Source organism: Cydia pomonella, chromosome 15 (genome assembly GCF_033807575.1).
Source record: "Cydia pomonella isolate Wapato2018A chromosome 15, ilCydPomo1, whole genome shotgun sequence".
Taxonomy (NCBI): domain Eukaryota; kingdom Metazoa; phylum Arthropoda; class Insecta; order Lepidoptera; family Tortricidae; genus Cydia; species Cydia pomonella.
In genome coordinates this window covers 15679526-15696010 of record NC_084717.1, presented here as the reverse complement: position 1 = coordinate 15696010, position 16485 = coordinate 15679526, and the positions used below count along the sequence as shown (strand labels likewise).

At 36.3% G+C, this 16485-nt stretch overlaps 1 protein-coding gene across 1 annotated transcript in view; it reads right to left on the bottom strand.

Moving 5' to 3' along the window:
* Positions 1–16485, bottom strand: part of LOC133525989 (sortilin-related receptor-like) — a 58730-nt gene that overhangs the window by 11335 nt on the left and 30910 nt on the right. The window contains 3 exon segments of the mRNA XM_061862444.1: positions 326–355; positions 7991–8072; positions 15200–15387. Of these exon segments, the coding sequence (XP_061718428.1) occupies positions 326–355; positions 7991–8072; positions 15200–15387 (300 nt within the window).

The window sequence follows — 16485 nt, the reverse complement described above, 5'->3', positions numbered from 1 at the left end:
TAAGCGATCCGTACCCCTAGTGTAGTTTTGATCGACATCATAACGTGACGAACGCGTTTGCGTTAAGTCTCATTTTGTATAGGATTATGAGTTTCCAAAACGTCCCGCTTGGCGCGCTCTTTCTAAATCCAATACAAAATGAGACTAAACGCAAACGTACGTCACGTTTCAAAATCGAATTTATTTACACTAGGGGTACTGATATCACGATTTTTGTCACTTTAACTGTCAATGATTTCGAAATAAGTATATTATTAACTAGCTGTTTCATTAAATTTGCCAACTTGGGGAAACACTCTTGTTTGATTACACCTCACTAATTTACCTTAGATTGTTGCGTACATTCCTTGGAGGGCTGCAATATATATAAACAATACCTAGTCATTTGCTATTGATTACAAATAAGATTTTTGTGTTATTTCATATATATATAATGTACATTACTGATGCGCTAGAATATCCATTAATAAATGAAGCACACATACCTAAATAAGTATTTTTTTTTAACCTTCATCAAAATTTGGCAAGGTTAATATTTAGGTCATTCTAATCACCTTTTACTATGGGACCAACCCCGAAATCGCAAAAAAACATTTGATCACGCCGCATAGCCAATGTGCAAATCGATTACGATCCGTAGCGATCGAAATGCAACTGTCATTGTCGCACTAATGGGTAAGAGTGATAGGAGTTGACGACGCTACGCGGAGCGTAGATTGGCATGTTGGCTACGCGGGCTGCTCAGCTAAAATGTATGAAAAAGCCAATTTTTCGCAGATTCGCGGTTGGTCTCATAGTAAACGTTGTACCGTTGTACCCTGTATTATAAGGTATCAATACAGTGAGCCCTAACACAGGATTCGGATTTGTATGGGATGACAACGCACATGTACTTGTATGTACAGTCAGATGCAGAGAGAGGTGACCTCCACTGCATAGAGTGATTACTGATTATATGCAGGAGGGGTCACCTCTCTCTGCAGCTGACTGTACATATGTAAGGATGTCTACAGAGTAACTGGCAGACTGGACAACGGTGTCCTCTTACCATCACAGATGTATAGTTTTAGAATGTTTTTTAAAGCACTTTACTAACTTCTGGACTATTTAACTGGAAAGAAAATGAATACACTTTCCATTTTGGTAATTTCTCCCTAGAATTTTATTATGTAAAAACTTTGGTACATTTAAGAACGTTCTATCCGCACATCAGTAATGTATCGCACGCTACTTTATACAAATAAAGATTTTAAGTACCACCACGACGGTGTAAAAACTACAAAACATATCTTTGACCCGTTATAAACTTATGCGATGGAAAATATACATTTATTAGAAAATAAAAGAGCATTGTTCAACCAGGAAAACCAATAATAAACCAATTGTTTCTGCGAAGCACAGCTGGCGGCAAAGAGCCTTCAACAGCACAATTTGTAATATATCCTGTTGTGTCTGGCTTACAATGTTCAAACAGCAACAAATTAACTGACATTTGTTGGACTTTATTGTATATACAATAAGGTTTACGAACGATTAGATAACTGTATTTACATTCATCATGATAACCGAAGAATATTGAATTTTGTGCATGATGCAATCAAATTCTCGCGTGAAAAATTGTAAACAGGATATTATCAAGTTTCATCCTATATCAAAATAAATGAGATGATTCGTGCATTTGCTAATATTTATCCGAGCACGATTCCGAAACTCTACAATAGTCGTTATTGATATTTTATTGGCATCAATCACAACTTTATAAAAATAACGTAATACTAGTTATGTTATGATTCAAGCCGGGACAACGTTAGGAAGCAGAAGTAGATAGGCTAAAAATCATGTCTTACTTTTAGCTTTGCCGTAGTAGGATAAAAATCATAAGTATCATAACCCTTTTTTCACTTTGGTAAGTAATTAGACTAATTAGCCCTTACAAAGGATTTATTCACAAAAGACGAAAACACGAGTAGCATTGTCAAGCAGAAGATATAAATCGTAGGCGAGCACAATGAGAGAGTTCAACGAACGAACGCGAGACGTCGTATATGATTCACTTAGAATACTGATTGTACAGAATACGATCCTGGTCCGTGTTTATAAACAAATACGCCAAAAAGTGCAAGTGTACAACTGTACGTACAAGCGAGAGACTCATTGTATATTTGTGTAATTACCACTTTCAGTATTAATACGTTTATTTGGAATTGGTCGTTTTAAAGCTACAATAATCCGAATATTATTGTACCTATGGAATGTTTGCAACATCTCGATGGGACTAAAATGAAAAAGACAAGGGCACCATATTTAATATACATGGGTGTTACTTCATCAGTTAAATTCATTCCATGGTACGTAACGTAATGTATAGATGAAATATTATCTTAAGATACATTAAATACATAATTCATAAAAGCAGGTGTTTGCTAGATAAATGAGTATTCATGAGATATTTCAGCTAGACAAAGCAAAGTTAGTGGGTTTGTTGACATTCCCTAAACTTAACATTATTTAGGGATGGAACGAGAGTCCGTTGTGTGACTACGGCCTTACCAAACTACCCAGCACATTGTTCAACTATGCCCAAAGAAACATTAGGTACCAAGGGAAACCGCAGAATCTCTATGCCAATGTGACACGACGCGGTTGGGTGGTTTTTGGTGACCTAATACTTTTTGCTTATAGTATAATAGTTATAATATCGCCCACAATGTGACACGATTAAGAGGAAAGAGGACGTTTCTCCATACAAATGTAGTCCCCATTTTCCTCTCTAGATATTGACATAATGGAAAATATTTGTACATAATTTGATGTATATTAACCATAGCTATACCCCTACGTTTGACTTTTTCCGTTTTATTTTATTGTAAAAATTAGGAGCGAAAGACAGATTTGATACAAAATTTTAAATGCTCCTAACTCTTACAATAATTAAAAATTCGAAAAAAAAACAAACGTAGGGACATAGCTGTGGTTGATATACAACAAATTGTATCAAAATATTTACAGTAATGTCAATATCCAGAGAAAATAAAACTTTTTAACAAAAAATAAAACCGACTTCTAATATTACCAAAAGCGCCATACATGTACCTATAACATTTGGAGAGTTGCCTCGATTTCTCCAAGATCCCATCATCGGCATCATCAGACCCCGACTTGGTACCAACGGGACCATCTCGGGGTTATACCCGTTCCATTAAAAAAAATTGTAAATCGGTTCACGATTCTCGGAGATATCGAGTAACAAACACAAAAAAAAAACAGTCGAATTGAGAACCTCCTCCTTTTTTGAAGTCGGTTAAAAATGAGGACAACGTTTGTATGAAAAACCGATTTTGCGCACTTGCGTCTTAAATAAATAAACCACCACTAGCAATTGGTACCTATAACTTATTCATTTTTAATATAAGCCAAGAAGATTTCTTTATTAATTCATAACAATAAAATATTGTGTTGAACATAGTTTAAAATTAAAAATAAAACATTATATTATATTGAAGAAATTAAAGCTTAATTAGTGATCCTAAGATGATGATATTAATTAAAAGTATTGAAGAATATATGTATAATATTAACTGAAATTTGTATTATGCCAATAAGATTTAAATATCAATCAAGCAAATAAATAAGAAGGTTAGATTCCAACCAGTGCGCTGATTTCGTCTATACGCAGGAAGTTCACTTCCTACAATGGACTGTAAGTCGATCCGATGATTTCTTTGAACCGAACGAGAGGAAACACTTTATCAGTAGGTTAACTTTGACGACCGGTCTGGCCTAGTGGTCCCGGGTTTAAATCCTGGTAAGGGCATTTATTCGTGTGATGAGCATGGATATTTGTTCCTGAGTCATGGGTGTTTTCTATGTATTTAAGTATTTATAAATATTTATATATTATATATATCGTTGTCTAAGTACCCTCAACACAAGCCTTATTGAGCTTACTGTGGGACTTAGTCAATTTGTGTAATAATATCCTATAATATTTATTTATTTTTATTTATTTATTTTAACTGACTCATGATTATGTCGATAGCGCTGGTAACCTTACGAACGAATTTACAAGTGCGACAGAGAGGCAACACATCGGACGTGGTTTGAGGTAAGCCCTCAGACCTCACGATTTCGAACTACGATAACGATCACGATCGTGTCATTCACAAAGACGCGGGCCTTGACTCGTAATGTCTTGTTATTAAAGGTTAGATTTGACAAATTTGCGCGTTGTCGTGGATGACACCAACTAAGAGGCTACTCTTAAGTCCCAGGGACATAGTTGCAGTTTAGAATTTGGTTTTCAATATTTGGTTTGGTAGTTCAAGATTTGATTTAATTTTGTCCCTTTAAAAGGACATCGGGACTTAGGGGGTTAGTCCACAAACTCCTCTGGTTGTAAACCTTATTACCATATTAGATCAACCAATGATCAGTTAGACGTGTATTGTTAACCTAAATATTGTTTATTAAATTACATGTATTTATTATTAACAAGCCAAATTGCTTGTGCCTGTTCCAGTACAATAATGAGTAGAGGGGTGTTATATGTATTTATATTTGACGCCAATGTCTGTGTGTCTGTCTGTTGCATCGTAGCTCTCAAACGGATGGACCGATTTCGAAACGGAGTGAAAAGTTTTCGTGAAAACGAGTTTTATGTATGATAAAAATCGATCCAGCAGTCTAAAGAGTATCAGTTCTTTTCCAAAATGGTGTAAGGCATTTTTGGGTTAAAATGGATTTGTTTTGGAATAACGCCTAGGGGTTTTTTTAATGTTTCATTTAATCGTGGGACATAGTGAAGCCATTCAGGCTAAGCGTCCATACCATACTACAGTAATCGCAGTTTCACACGATTTTTGCAACAGCAAGAGGCGACAGGCGTATATAAGGCTTCATTTTATAAGAATGGCCCCTAGAAACTAGATTTCTAGGCTTTAATATCACCATTATATCCTATGTGTATAAGTATACCAAATTTAATTTAAGCCTGTTCAACCGTTTTGCCTGACAGAATAACAAACAAATTCTCACAGCCCGCATCCTTATTCTGAGTTCGAGGTCAAACAATGTTATCGCTACTAAGCGGTTGTCAAGTGTAATGTAACACTTTATCGAGAAACGAGAGTTGTTGATAACTCTTTGTCACCGCCTTTGCGATTTACATAATAACTGATACCTGCTAAGTTGCTAACAATTCTAACCGATCTTTGTTTTTTTTTTTAATAGCTAGGTGAGGAAAACAAAAGAAGTTACGCAAAGCTAAAAGGAAAGGTGATATTAAATTCATAACAGTACGTATTTTTTGTATTGTTTTCGTGTCAGATCGTAGGTACAGTCAGCTATATATATGTATCGAGAGAATCGTCTCATAAATATGGTACTACGCTCTTATTACACTGGAATAAGATGCTATGGGACATATTTTTGAGTAAGATGTGTACACCCATATTTTTACACTTGATTGTACCTGACTAAATCGATTTTGATGAACGAGGTGTCATTTGGCGCGTTTCTATAGCCCGAGAAAATTATGTAGATGCATAGTTTATCGTTTTATGACGAGTAGGTGTTTATATTAGACTTGAAATAAGTTATACAACTTTACAACTGTTAATAGAAATCGGGCTTGCGAGAAAAAATAGTGTACGACTTTGACCAGTTTGACCTGTGCATTATGCATGACGCTGACGTGACGTCAAGATCATAAGTTTTTTAGTTACGTTTTATATTTCATTTTGTGATAAATAACAGCCATCAAAAGTGCAAAAATAAAGTTTTTTTTTTATTCTGTGTATTACCATTTGTGAAGTGTTACTCTCGATCAATCTTGGACCCGGGTACGTCCTTAAACTATTACGTCCAAAAGAGAGGCATGGGCATTGTGAATGTCGTCTCGCTTTGTGTGGTAGGGCACAGCGCAGCGGATGTCATTCCAGATCTAGAGCAGAGCCCAACTAGGGAACGCGCATGTAACTCCTCTGGAGTTGCAGGCGTACATAGACTACGGAGACTGCTTACCATCAGGCGGGCCGTATGCTTGTTAGCCACCGACGTATATAAACTTTAAGCTAAATTTTGTTAACAGTCTGAACAGTCCGATGACCTACGTAGGTATTATTAAATAAATACACGCATGTATGTAACTTCTGTTCAATATTTACAAAATTATATTACTGAGCGAACATATTAAGCCTAATTGTTGACTGGCAATAAGTTTGCGTAGCTCAGGAAATTATTATTAGAAAACAATATATATTACTTATATGTATACATATGTAAGTTACGTAAGCAATGATTGCAGCGTAAACATAACAATTATTAGTGGTAGCTAGAATGGACGAGCCACAATTCAAAAGATTAGCAATTTTATGTGACAACTTAGATAAATACGCAATTTTGCGATATTTCGTTATACCTATTTATAGTAACGTGATATAATATCAATAATACTGAATGAAAAGCATGCATAGATACGTATAATCCCTTGAACTATATTAATTTGTTGTTGCAATCAAAATATAAGCGTTAATTAAGTAAAAGTACACAAAGTCACAACACTTCTATATCATTTAAAAAAAACCGGTAGAATTGAATACAATAGTCACAAAAACTGTGACATTTCAACAAGGAGTATGTTGCAGAAATGTCATAACTGTTTCAACATTGCCTAACCATGCCAAACATTGCCTGGCTTGAAAAACAGTGGTGCGCTATGAAATCGCTATCTACATAATATTTCTTTCTTAATAAGGGGTCATCAATAAATTACATCACACGTTTAGGGGGAGCGAGGGGGTCAAAAAATGTGACATATTGTGACAAGGGGGTTTCTGGAGTTGCATGCGTACATAGGCTACGGAGACTGCTTACCATCAGTCGGGCCCTATTGCCACCGACGTAGTATAAAAAAGGGGGACGGGGGAGACACAAACATTGTGACGTCACTGTAACTTCATCAGAAACCTATTTTCTTTATGCGCTGTACAGATAAATAACGAGTTTTTAGAACGATAATCGTTTTGATTCGTTTTTTTTTCCTAATCGGTTTTGTGTTATAAAATTCATAATATTTCTTTTATCAAAAATATGTTCATAAAATATTAATAATACCTAATTTGATTAGCCGATTTCGTTAAAAAAAATGTGATATTACACCAGGGTGGAGGGGTTTGCCAAACGTGACTAAGTCTGATAAGGCGGGGGGAGGGGGCAAAAAATACCTGCTAATTAGTGTGACCGTTAAAAGGAATACGAGATACGCAGCTAAATAGCGGCCATGCAATGTTTGGCATGGTTGCAGCTGTAATATGGCAATTAGCCACTTTCAGTGTTTAGCAGTGACACTCTGTATTACTGCAACAGAAACGCATATTGCTTGCGTCGGCGCAATCTAACGTGTAAACACCGTAGGCCAATTAGACACGACAGATTTTAGAGGTGTATTCTTAATCGCATTTAGAAACTAAAATGTCATACAAAGTTTCCTGAAATCGATTTTGTTTTAGAGATAATGACATTGGTTGTAAAAATTTGTATTTGTTATAACTCAGTGAAAAGCGCCTTTTTAACTGTGTCGCTGCCTTTATGTGGCTTGGTTTAAACATACCTACTGACAGACATTAAAGTTTTAAAGTATTCTCGCAATTTTTATCTGTTTATAAAAAAAACCTTTACTTATTTGTTATGTTTTTTTTTTCACCAAGGTGTAAAAATTAATAACGTGACGTGTGCAGAAAACGCAAAAAATTGGCGAATTTGGCCAAAACTCTTATAATATATTTTGTTTCTTATGACATCAGGAATGTGGTTAAAATCGGTAGGGTTTAATTGGCCCACGGAGCACTTAAGGTGTTTCACTATCTGAGACGATAAATAAAAAGATCCCTCTTTTATTTGACAGCAGAGGCAATGTTGAAGCAGTTGACGGTATCTAAACAAAAACACGATCGCTTTAACATTTCAGTCAGTAAATATAATTAATTCTTACCTCGTCACCGGATACAGTTGACTGAATTTCTGGCATAAGTGGAGGCTGCATGAATTCTCGATGTGACAGTTCAGCGGCTTGCCTGTAAACAAGGTTGTTTTAGCGAAGGTTGAAAACAGTAAACCAACAGGGCAAAGGCCGTTGGCTCATAATGTATGTTTAGATTATCGTCCGCCCGCGAACTTTGTGTAAAATGTTTCAATCGCATTTTCATATCCTTAGTGGTTGTAAAAAATATTTCTTGGTGGAACTCTACAACTAATTTGAAAAATATTTAAATAAATAACATTGCGCTTGTAAATTCCGCTATGTGATCTGTCAAATTTTCAGGAAAAAAACCTTATGTAGTGTTTTCAGGGTTTCAGTTGAGTTTTCAAAAATCAAGCACATGTCGGAATTTACCAGCGCAGGGAGTAATAGATAATATACTATAATATTAGATATTATACGATTAACTACCTAATATACTATATTGTTGTCACAGTACAGTTTATTTTGTGGGTAATCTGTAGTGACAAATATTGAGAAAGGTATGTTGAGATGGTTTGGACACGTGGAAAGAATGAGTTAAAGAAGGCTAACAAAGAAAGTGTGTAAGGGAGCTGGAAGGGTTAGACCTCGGCGGACTTTCTCTGATCAAATCGGGGAAATCCTAAGAAAGCGTATATAAAGAATGTTATAAAAATCAAGGAAGCGAAAGAGGTATGGATCGTAGCAAGTGGAAATCCGTGGTCTCTGCCAACGCCTCCGGGAAATAGGGGATGATGACACTCTCCCACTTTGTTAATTGTTATGTTCAAGCGGTGCAAAGTTAGCGTAGACTGACTAACCACGGCTATAATATGGATTAAGTTAAACAGAAGATACCTAATAATCATTCGGCGCCATACAAGTTTTGCGTAGGTCTTAGTGAACATGACTCATGGAAGACCTAAGTTATTCAGGGCACGAAACCTTATAAATCGTACTTATACTAAGTGATAAGATTAGAACGAATTATTAAGTCCGCTAGTAAGTCCCTCCCGATGCCAAAGCCCCAGCCTCGGCAGTTTTGGCCGAAATAGGCTTGAAATAATGTTTTATATTATAATCAAGACGAACATGTTTCATAGGATAAACTCTTTTATTTTGTGGCAATTTTTATGAGGTACAAACAACTGTAAAACTTGGAAAAAAGTCAAATATACGTCATTTTATAATATTATGCTTGCTAATCAAATCAATGCACTACTCATCTACATAACTTATACATTAGTGCATTAATTTATGTAAATTTTAGTGTAACAAGTGGACTTCAGTGGAGTGGTCCTATAACGTTGGCCCTTACCTTAAACTAGGTACTTGTATAAATGAAGCATCTGTTTCTGCTATGGTTAAGTGGAACCATTGTAGTTAAGTGAATACTTATAGTTGGAATTTGAGGTCACTTCACATGCCTCTTACATTACGTTGACTGTTTTTACCCAAAAGTAAAATTTAAAATGTTTTTATCAAAGCAAAACTTACACCTAATAGTTAAAATAGGACACAAAAGGTTTCTTGGAATATTAGTTTTTTCGTTAGTTTATTTTGTGCTGCTGTCTGATAAATAAATGAGGCATTTAGCAATACCGATGTCGCATCTATTCCTTAGTGTTAAAACAGAGAAACGCCTTACTCAACAAGTGAGACGTTGAGGATAAGTTTTTTTTTTATCAATAGAGTAACATATCCAAAATTTATGGTCATTTCATGCCAGTATCTACGAGTATCTACTTGTACAATTTGTCACAAGGTAAGTGCTTCAATTTTGGAACGCCTATAACATATCTTGAGTCATTAATAATCATTGGTCTTATGTAGGTAGAGCAATATTTGGTTAATGGATTTGTTTGGGCAAAGAGCGTGTCTCGGCAAACACAATACCATTATTTACACATGTATTTATCTGTTACATGTTTATGTAATTTAATATATCACTGGTGCTACTCCGCTCATGACATTGTTATAGATTAACACATTTGATAATACCTATTATTCGTATTTATTCCTTATTATCTATTATGGTTTAGTTTCATTAAGATACGGGTTTTCCTTATATTCTACTTGAAAAAACAACAATACCTAAATAATATTAAGGTTATATTTAGGTTCCCCTTACCCAATTTTACGTGATGGGCACTATTACATCGGAACACTTCTCTGTTTTTCGGTAAGATGCTGTCTTTTTAGGTTTAAAGATCTTTATTTCTCATAAGAATACGAAATATTCACTTACATGAGAATTTTTCTTTTTTTTTCATGCAAAAACACATTTTAGACTACTATTATATTGTTACAATTTATGGATTTTTAACCTTTTGAACGCCACGCCTATGGCACGCGTCGCGTAATCGTGAACCTTGTCGGTACGCATGAAGGTTGATATTGGGCTGTAGCCGCGCGCGTCATATAACGTCTTTGGCGGTCAAAAGGTTAAGATGATGGAGGCAAACGAGCAGACGATTTGCTTGATGGTAAATTAACTATGTGTTTCTTCTTCAACCTAGCGTTTTCCCGGCATAGCGCCAGGGTCCGCTTTCCTACTTAATCTTCTCCATTTTGCCCGGTCTTCGGCATACTCAGGTGTGAGATTGTTCTCTCCTATGTCCGCTGTCACGACGTCCAGCCAGCGCTTCGTAGGCCTACCGCGGCCGCGTGATCTAAAGCCTTGGACAGTGAGGTTGAGGCATCTATTTCCAACGTAGTCTACTGGTCTGCGGCTTATATGGCCATACCTTCGGAGGCGACTTTCCTGCAGCTTATCCGCTACGTCGCGGATTCCGAGGCTGTCACGGATGTGTTCGTAACGTATGCGGTCTATTCGTGTAACGCCACACATCCATCGCAACATCTACATCTCGGTGACGTGAAGCTGCTGGACATGTCTTCCGGGGACAGGCCAGGTATCGCTACCATATAGTAGGACTGGGCGGATGATGCTCTTTTACACAAGGCCCTTTAGCTTCCCCGGTATCCTAGGATCACAGATGACACTGGTTACTTCTCGACATTTTGCCCAAGCAGCACTTATTCGGGCTTGGACGTCGTGATCGATTTTACCAGATTCTTGCAGCACGGAACCAAGTTATTTGAATTTATTAAGTAAATTAACTATGTGTTTATTAAGTATAAATACACGATGGTCGATAATGTACTATTTATAATTATTACGTCAGTGTAACTATAAATACCTAGGTATTTTTATTTTCCTATCAGATCCGAACGAATCATGTGACAAATGTATCGATGAACTTTTATTTATCTATAAATAATACGCATAACTAATTGCCCCCAATTATTTTAAAGGTGTTATCAAAGCTCAATTAAATGTAAAAATTCAACCAAAACATAAACGTTTATTAACCGCATCATGATTGGCGAGATTACGCTTCTTTCCGTTGCGCATGAATAACTTAACAATACACGCATACGAGGGCTGTACTGAAAATTTTTAGTTAAACAAAAACTATAAGGAATATAATAAAACTTTATTTACAACTTTTCAAAGTATTCCCCTGCTACATTAATGCACTTATGCATTCGGCTGAACCAGCTTTCAAAACAGGAAAAAAACTGTTCTTGCGGAAGGTCAAAAAAAAGTCGCCTAAATTCGTCCACTGCTTCATCCGCCGTCGAAAATCGTCGTCCACGTAATAATTTTTTTAAGGTGGGGAACAGAAAAAAATCACACGGAGCCAGGTCAGGACTGTACGGAGGGTGTGGTAGTAGTTGCACACCTGATTTGCTCAAAAAGTCCATGGTTCTGGAAGCCGTGTGAGCCGGAGCATTATCTTGATGAAAAATGATGCCCCGAGTTCCAGTACTTGGACGACTGACGTTCAGCTCTTGGAAGGCCTGTGGCAAGCAAACTTCACTGTACCATTGGCTGGTAACTGTTTTGCGATCTTCAAGTGGAATTACGGCTACAGGTCCACTGCGTCGAAAAAAAACAGCAACCATTTTTTTGTTGACGCTTCGGCCGCGAACTACTTTAGTAGGTAAATCATCTTCTTCAAAGACCCATTGTGTTGATTGCTGTTTTGTAAATGGGTCGTAACTATATATCCAAGATTCGTCAGATGTCACAATGTAGGTCACTTGTTGAGAATCGCCATTATCGAATTTCTTCAACATATATTTGCACCAATCGACACGACTATCTTTTTGCTCTTGTGTGAGAAAATGTGGTATCCACCGAGACGAAACCTTCCGAACTTGAAGGTGGTCATGCAAAATGGTAGAAACTGCCCGGGATCCAATCTTCAGTTCGTCCTGAATCTCTCGGTGGGTAATGTTTCGAGATTCCTTTATTAACCACTCCGCCTTGATAACATTTTCTGGAGTAACTGCCGTTGGCGGTCGCCCCGGTCGAGGCTCATCTTTGATGTCGCTCCGCCCACGCTTAAATTCACGGAACCAGTAACTGATAGTGGCAAGAGATGGGGATAATGTCCCAAAAACACTAGTTAAATTTTCATGAGAATCCTTGTATGTTAGCCCTCGTTTATAATCATAATATATCATAGCACGAAATGCTTCCCGCGTTAGCTCCATTTTTGCGAACAAAAAGTGACAGACATGTTTTTTTCTGAAATTCATAAAAAAATTACTGATTGTCACTGGCCAGTGACATTTATACCAAAAAGTTTGTAATGAAATTTGCCTTTAAGCTACAGTAAAATTAAATAAATACAGTTAATAGTACGCCGTTGACTAACTATTAACGGAACAACCCAGGTATGTTTTTATTAAACGTTTTTAAATTCTACCTTTGTTTTACAACGTGAAATAACGTACAAAAAAGAGAAGATGTCAAAATATAAAGATACTTAAGGCCTAAGGCGGTAATCGATAATAGTATTTATTGCAACGGGTATAGCCTGTCCGATTTCTAAGATTAACTTCGCCGTACTTGATCTTAGAAAAACGGACAGACTAACATAATAAGGGTTCTCAAAATTCAAAGGGCGAAGTTACAAAACGAAACGAAGATTTTAAGATGTAATTATGTATCGTTGCCCACAATAATTTTTCTAAGACGGCAGCAAACATTAAAATTATAAATAATATCAAAGTAAAATATTGGTTTTGAATGTTTGCCTAGAAAACAGCGTTTAAAAAAACGGTTGCATAATATTGTATGAATATTCCTAACAACACTGCCAGTCATTTAATCGACAAATAAAAGTGCTGGAGTAAAAAAATAGTACATTACGATACAAGTGCGAAAAATAGGAAATTCGAAACGAGTGGCGATAAATTAAAACACGACCGAAGGGAGTGTTTTAAATCGTCACGAGTTGCGAATTACCTATTCGCACATGTATCGTACAACGTTTTACAGTACATATGGCCCTTTAAATGTTCGACACAGTAACGTAATATGCTACTTCTCGCACTAGTGCTATAAAGTAGCGCCATATGTACTGTAATAGTATTTTATACAATCGTGATATAATAGAGCTTTCCAGTCGAGTACCGTATTTAGGCAACGAAGCTTGCTGAGTTGCCTAAGTAAGGTACGAAATTGAAAAGCTTGACTATATCACTATTGTATACTTACAATGTGGGACTTAGTCAATTTGTGTAATAATGTCCTATAATATTTATTTATTATTTACTTATTTAATACTTTTTCTACGAGTCATCTAAAATATACTTTTTTTACTATAAAACCTACATATATAATGAAAATTGGTAAGTATTTCAGTAGATAAAAGTGACCCGCGCCCCGCACCCGTTTAGTCTTTTCTATGGGAGCGCGGCGGCACGTGATTGGTTTTTTTTTTTTTACAGTTGACTACTGCGTATTGAAAATAATCTTATACATAGCTGAGTTGGGAGCCTATACAGGAAAAATAAGCAATTATATGTAGTTTGCTATACTTAATCTTAATTCAAGCATAACAGTCGACGAGTAGAAAAAGTTTATTTGGCGACTTTAGGTATTGAGATGAGTAACGATATTATGATTATGAATCGAAGTGTCATGAGTCATAGTGATACTGACATTAAATTTATGTTATGGTTTAACACATGTGTTTTAGTCACTCCTGCGACATGTTCTCCTTGGTGATTGAAAATTAAGACCTAGGGCACCTAGACTCTACGCAATATGTCGCGCGAATCAATACATTTTGTGAGTTCAACCGGAAATCTAAATTAATTAGGTACGGTTTACAGTAGTCATTATATTATTCGTTTTGTATTAGTAATTAATTAGATTATATTGGTTATTAATCCTATAAATATACGCGCTATTGATCAATCTCTAAGCATAACGATTATGATTATGATGGTTGACTGGTAGAGAAAAATTCTTTAAGCATTAAGTCCACCATTTGCACTTTTAATATTCAAAGATTACGCAATATTTAGTTCTAAATAAATAATTTTACAATACTTGTATGTTATTTGTATGCATTTTAAGTTATATTGTTTTTATTTATTTAAATATCCCTGAACTTACAATGGCTAAGATAACCTCAGCACAAGCTATAAAGGCATTCCTAAGCTGACAATCAACAAAGACCTCATAACAGCGGTGTTTATTTTCGCGACCTTAAATGACTCGTGTCATATGACATATGTATGACTCACATGTAATTTAAACATCTCGAACAGTGACAGGATATCTCATTTCCAAGGGGCGGTGGGCAAGATTAGTAAACTGTTCAATGAAAGCATAATACAACCCATTTATACGAGGTATTCGGGCGATAATAATATAAGTATTTGTGTTCAATGTTTGAGTTCACTATCAGGAGGAATGTAAACGGAAATGTTATATTATTTCAGGTCATCATATTCCCTATCGGCTATAGGCTAATCATATTCCCTATCCTATATCGCATCGAGGTTCTTAGGAATTTTAGCTGTCTCTTGTATTTTTTTTATTCCCTATATTCAAACTGCTGTCAGCTTACTGTTCTTAATTCTGGATATCAGTATAGACATCCTGTAGGAAGAAAATGTATGAAACGCTGTCATCCTCAGTGGGTGCGATACGAATCGGGCCCACGTGGGTCACCTTCGGCCCACTCAGCTATGTACACTGTTAGTCATACACACCGTTCTCGTTCTCAGTAGCCAGGTTGACCGTCGTAATCGAGGGAGAGCGATATGAGTCGTGCCCACGTGGGTCACCTGCGGCCCACTCGGGCTATGTAGACTGTTAGTCATACTCACCGTTCTCGTCCTCTGTAGGCGGGTTGACCGGCGACCAAGTAACGCCGTGGTCAAAGGTGATGAGCGATATAAGGTGCTCCGGGCCTACGTGGGACACCTGCGCCTTGGAGTCCACTCGGGACGCAATATAGATGCCCTTGAGGCCTTCGACGCGGTACAGGTCCGTAAATGGGTCTTCGGTCATGTCCCTGCGACAAATATTTTACTTAAGAATGTTCGGAAAACTATTTTAAAGTTGGTAAGTTATCGGTCTCATTATTTTTCGTAATATAAGATAATTCAACTTTAAATCGTAATTGCAGTTCCAGCCACCAGGACTCCGTTTTATGTACATATGCAGGTAAAAGTTACAATGTTGCAGGTGTAAACCGGCAACATTAATGTGATTGGTACTTACTTGGCCAAAGATTAGACGCCTTTTGACTAGTATTGCCAGTTTTGACTCGTAAAATTGTACCTTTTAACTTAAGTAATCGGACACAGCGAGGCGAAATTGGTCAAAACGAAATGTACACTATTTTATTTACTTTGTCAAAAAGATAATTACAAATTTAATACTAAGACAAACAGACCGTGAACAGTAAAGGCGTTATTCATTAAACAATTATACCTACATCTTGTAAATTACTGTTGTTACAATTTGTTTGACAGTTCTTAACACTTTAGTTTACATATTTGTGTCTGTTAGAAAGAGTTAACCTTTTTTTTTATAATCCTTGATTTTATGTCCCAGATACAAAAATGACAGTCCTATTTCCGCAATTTGTCCGCCCGATTTGTCATTCCGATAAATTGGTGTAAAATCAGGATAATTGTATAATAAATTGGCCAATTGAATTGTCATTTGATTACTTATCTGGGATTTAAAAACAGGGCTTAAGTCCCAGGGATATTTTGCAAGAAAAAAACTACCTGGAAGCCAATTCAGACTTACATTGTGACATTAAAATGATGTCAGTTGCACGTGCACTTCGCTCGTACTTGTCCGTAGATATATTGGCGCATCATTTACATGTTATTTTAATCTCAAAATGATTGAAATGAAGTATGATTTGTATGTATGTATAAACTCTTATTGCACAAAACAAAAAAACATAAATATCGCACAGGTTAGGCAGTACATAGGCGAACTTATCCCTTTAAGGGATTTCCTCCAGTTAACCTTTGAGTAGATGAGAATTGATGAAGAACGGTAGACAAATATAGCACTGAGTACAATAGACTAGAGGAATGTCAATAAAATCATAAATGAGAGCGAAAATAAGTAAAATATAATGAAAAATAGA